Source organism: Oncorhynchus nerka, unplaced genomic scaffold, assembly GCF_034236695.1.
Source record: "Oncorhynchus nerka isolate Pitt River unplaced genomic scaffold, Oner_Uvic_2.0 unplaced_scaffold_1508, whole genome shotgun sequence".
NCBI lineage: Eukaryota > Metazoa > Chordata > Actinopteri > Salmoniformes > Salmonidae > Oncorhynchus > Oncorhynchus nerka.
In genome coordinates, this window is record NW_027039806.1 from 90,157 (window position 1) to 94,772 (window position 4,616).

General features: G+C 52.6%; 1 protein-coding gene across 1 annotated transcript; it reads right to left on the minus strand.

Moving 5' to 3' along the window:
* Positions 1–583: 583 nt before the first annotated feature.
* On the minus strand, positions 584–3,327 carry LOC135568536 (collagen alpha-2(I) chain-like). The gene is made up of 4 exons (XM_065015330.1): positions 3,216–3,327; positions 3,037–3,162; positions 1,711–2,946; positions 584–1,197 (listed from the first exon to the last, which is right to left on the minus strand). The coding sequence occupies exons 1-4, from the start codon at positions 3,325–3,327 to the stop codon at positions 584–586; spliced, it is 2,088 nt and encodes a 695-aa protein (XP_064871402.1).
* Between the last annotated feature and the right edge of the window lie 1,289 nt (positions 3,328–4,616).

Here is a 4,616-nt window from a genome sequence, read left to right on the forward strand (position 1 = left end):
TCCTCATTCCATAACTACTCGCTCCTTCATCACTATCTCATTCATGTCCTCATTAATCTCTTACTGTAGTGTCCTGACTATTGTTACTACTCATTGAGTATTATCATATTTACTATTATTATCTATGTGTCATCATTGATTTGATATGTGTCTATAAGTTTGCTTTGACAATGTATGGTAACATGTTCCATCCCAATAAAGCCATTTGATTTGGACAGAGCGAGAGAGAGAGTCGAGAGAGAGCGAGAGAGAGAGAGAGAGAGAGCGAGAGAGAGCGAGCGCGAGAGAGATTTCTCTCCAGAGAACTAACTTGTCTTTGTGTAAAAACCTCTCTCTGTTTACTCTGTCTCTCCCACAGAGCTGATGTTGTCTATATAATAGTCCCTCGAGTCAGGATTTATCACACTGACTACATCTCTGGAGAGAGTATTCAGTAAAGTGCCACTTCCTCAACAGCTAACAATCCTTTACTCTGGAGAACAGATGGAACAAAGACTCATTCTAAACTCTCTTTGGGCACGGCCACATTTTTTTGTGAGAGGTAATTGGCATTAAATGTTGGGCACTTAAACAACAGGGTAATTTACCCTCTCTGAACAGCAAACCACCACTGGTGCATCTGATAACTAGGACCAAGAGGAATGGAGAGAAAGCCTTTAGTTGTTATGCCCCTGCCTCTGGAACAGCCTGGCAGAGAACCTGAGGGGGCCAGAGAACCTGAGGGGGCCAGAGACCCTGAGGTGGCCAGAGAACCTGAGGGGGCCAGAGAACCTGAGGGGGCCAGAGACCCTGAGGTGGGCAGAGAACCTGAGGGGGCAGAGAACCTGAGGGGGGGCAGAGAACCTGAGGGGGCAGAGAACCTGAGGGGGCCAGAGAACCTGGGGGCCAGAGAACCTGAGGGAGCCAGAGTCCCTGAGGGAACCAGAGAACCTGAGGGGGCAGAGTCCCTGAGGGAGCCAGAGAACCTGAGGGGGGGCAGAGTCCCTGAGGGGGCAGAGTCCCTGAGGGGGGCAGAGAACCTGAGGGGGCAGAGTCCCTGAGGGGGCAGAGTCCCTGAGGGGGCAGAGAACCTGAGGGGGCAGAGAACCTGGGGGGGGGGGCAGAGAACCTGAGGGAGCCAGAGTCCCTGAGGGGGGCAGAGAACCTGAGGGGGCAGAGAACCTGAGGGGGCCAGAGAACCTGAGGGGGCCAGAGAACCTGAGGGGCCAGATAACCTGATGGGGCCAGAGAACCTGTTATACAGTTCTGTTATACTCACAGACATTATTTTAACAGTTTTGGAAACTTTAGAGTGTTTTATATCCAATACTACCATGCATATGTATATCCTAGCTTCTGGGCCTGAGTAACAGGCAGTTTACATTGGGCACCTCATTCATCCAAACATCCGAATACTGCCCCCTACCCGGAAGAAGCTAAAGAGACATAAAATGCATATTTTTTAGCTTCTTAGTCGCTCAGTTTTTACTGTTATTCCTTAGCTTTTATCTTCCTATGTTTGTTGTGTAGTAAATATGTCATTGTTTTAACTATTGTTTTCCCAAAGTACATTGTATTGCATTCCATGTCTGAAATGTGTTTTATAACTAAATCTCTCATTTGATTTGACTTTCTGCTACCAATGTGTCCTGGTCAAAGTAATGCAGTAAATAGCTGTTCCATTTGGGACCTGTGGCTTTGGGACAGTTAAAAGGCCAGTTGGCAGAGAACCTGAGGGGGCCAGAGGCCCTGAGGGGGCCAGAGAACCTGAGGGGGCCAGAGGCCCTGAGGGGCCAGATAACCTGATGGGGCCAGATAACCTGAGGGGCCAGAGAACCTGAGGGGCCAGAGAACCTGAGGGGGCCAGAGGCCCTGAGGGGGCCAGAGACCTGAGGGGGCCAGAGAACCTGAGGGGCCAGAGACCCTGAGGGGGCCAGAGGCCTGAGGGGTGATAACCTGATGGGGCCAGATAACCTGAGGGGGCCAGAGAACCTGAGGGGGCCAGAGGCCCTGAGGGGGCCAGAGACCCTGAGGGGGCCAGAGAACCTGAGGGGGCCAGAGACCCTGAGGGGCCTGAGAACCTGAGGGGGCCAGAGAACTTGAGGGGGCCAGATAACCTGAGAGGGGCCAGAGGCCCTGAGGGGGCCAGAGAACCTGAGGGGGCCAGAGAATCTGAGGGGGCCAGATAACCTGAGGGGGCCAGATAACCTGAGGCCAGAGAGGCCCTGAGGGGCCAGATAACCTGATGGGGCCAGAGAACCTGAGGGGCCAGATAACCTGAGGGGGCCAGAGGCCCTGAGGGGGCCAGATAACCTGAGGGGGCCAGATAAACCTGGGAGGGGCCAGAGAACCTGAGGGGGCAGAGAACCTGAGGGGGCAGAGAACCTGAGGGGGCAGAGAACCTGAGGGGGCCAGAGAACCTGGGGGCCAGAGAACCTGAGGGAGCCAGAGTCCCTGAGGGAACCAGAGAACCTGAGGGGGCAGAGTCCCTGAGGGAGCCAGAGAACCTGAGGGGGCAGAGTCCCTGAGGGGGCAGAGTCCCTGAGGGGGGGCAGAGAACCTGAGGGGGCAGAGTCCCTGAGGGGGGGCAGAGTCCTGAGGGGCAGAGAACCTGAGGGGGCAGAGAACCTGGGGGGGCAGAGAACCTGAGGGAGCCAGAGTCCCTGAGGGGGGCAGAGAACCTGAGGGGGCCAGAGGCCCTGAGGGGCCAGATAACCTGATGGGGCCAGAGAACCTGAGGGGGCCAGATAACCTGAGGGGGCCAGAGGCCCTGAGGGGGCCAGATAACCTGAGGGGGCCAGATAACCTGAGGGGGCCAGATAACCTGAGGGGGCCAGAGACCCTGAGGGGGCCAGAGGCCCTGAGGGGCCAGATAACCTGATGGGGCAAGATAACCTGAGGGGGCCAGAGAACCTGAGGGGGCCAGAGGCCCTGAGGGGGCCAGAGACCCTGAGGGGGCCAGAGAACCTGAGGGGGCCAGAGACCCTGAGGGGGCCAGAGAACCTGAGGGGGCCAGAGACCCTGAGGGGGCCAGAGAACCTGAGGGGGCCAGAGAACCTGAGGGGGCCAGATAACCTGAGGGGGCCAGAGGCCCTGAGGGGGCCAGAGAACCTGAGGGGGCCAGATAACCTGAGGGGGCCAGATAACCTGAGGGGGCCAGATAACCTGAGGGGGCCAGAGGCCCTGAGGGGCCAGATAACCTGATGGGGCCAGAGAACCTGAGGGGGCCAGATAACCTGAGGGGGCCAGATAACCTGAGGGGGCCAGATAACCTGAGGGGGCCAGATAACCTGAGGGGTCCAGAGGCCCTGAGGGGGCCAGAGAACCTGAGGGACCTACTGGGTACATAATTTAATGGCATGTTTGCTTTATCTTGGCCAGGTCGCGGTTGTAAATGAGAACTTGTTCTCAACTAGACTACCTGGTTAAATAAAGGTGATCTGGTCTACCTGGTTAAATAAAGGTGATCTGGTCTACCTGGTTAAATAAAGGTGATCTGGTCTACCTGGTTAAATAAAGGTGAAATATATATATATATATTTTAAACATGTAATTGGCTGACAATCATTGATTGATTGATTTAACAACCAATAGAAGAATCCTAAAATGCAGAGACCTAAAACCGGTGTAATGTGCCCTCCATCTGGTCTTGGGTGGGTACCCGTGCTGCAGCATTCTGTACGTTTTGGCGGTTGACCAATGTCTTTTTAGGGGTTGACCAGAGACGAGAGCATTACAGTAGTGGATGAGTCTCTGTATCAGCCTGAGAGAGAAATGTACAGATAAATAATACATAGCCAAAGGGTTTGTTTACAGTGAAATGCAGGATTGGAATAAACAGTCCTGCAGGACTGTTTCCTGGTCAAATGCCACAAACATAAGTCTGGCTGCTCATTCTCAGATCTGTTTCCTGGTCAAATGCCACAAACATAAGTCTGGCTGCTCATTCTCAGATCTGTTTCCTGGTCAAATGCCACAAACATAAGTCTGGCTGCTCATTCTCAGATCTGTTTTCTAGTCAAATGCCACAAACATAAGTCTGGCTTGCTGCTCATTCTCAGATCTGTTTCCTGGTCAAATGCCACAAACATAAGTCTGGCTGCTCATTCTCAGATCTGTTTTCTAGTCAAATGCCACAAACATAAGTCTGGCTGCTCATTCTCAGATCTGTTTCCTGGTCAAATGCCATAAACATAAGTCTGGCTGCTCATTCTCAATGGGAGATCTGTTTTCTTGGTCAAGTGCCACAAACATAAGTCTGGCTGCTCATTCTCAGATCTGAGCCTGTCAAATGCCACAAACATAAGTCTGGCTGCTCATTCTCAGATCTGTTTCCTGGTCAAATGCCACAAACATAAGTCTGGCTGCTCATTCTCAGATCTGTTTCCTGGTCAAATGCCACAAACATAAGTCTGGCTGCTATTCTCAGATCTGTTTTCTAGTCAAATGCCACAAACATAAGTCTGGCTGCTCATTCTCAGATCTGTTTCTGGTCAAATGCCACAAACATAAGTCTGGCTGCTCATTCTCAGATCTGTTTTCAGTCAAATGCCACAAACATAAGTCTGGCTGCTCATTCTCAGATCAGTTTTCTGGTCAAATGCCACAAACATAAGTCTGGCTGCTCATTCTCAGAT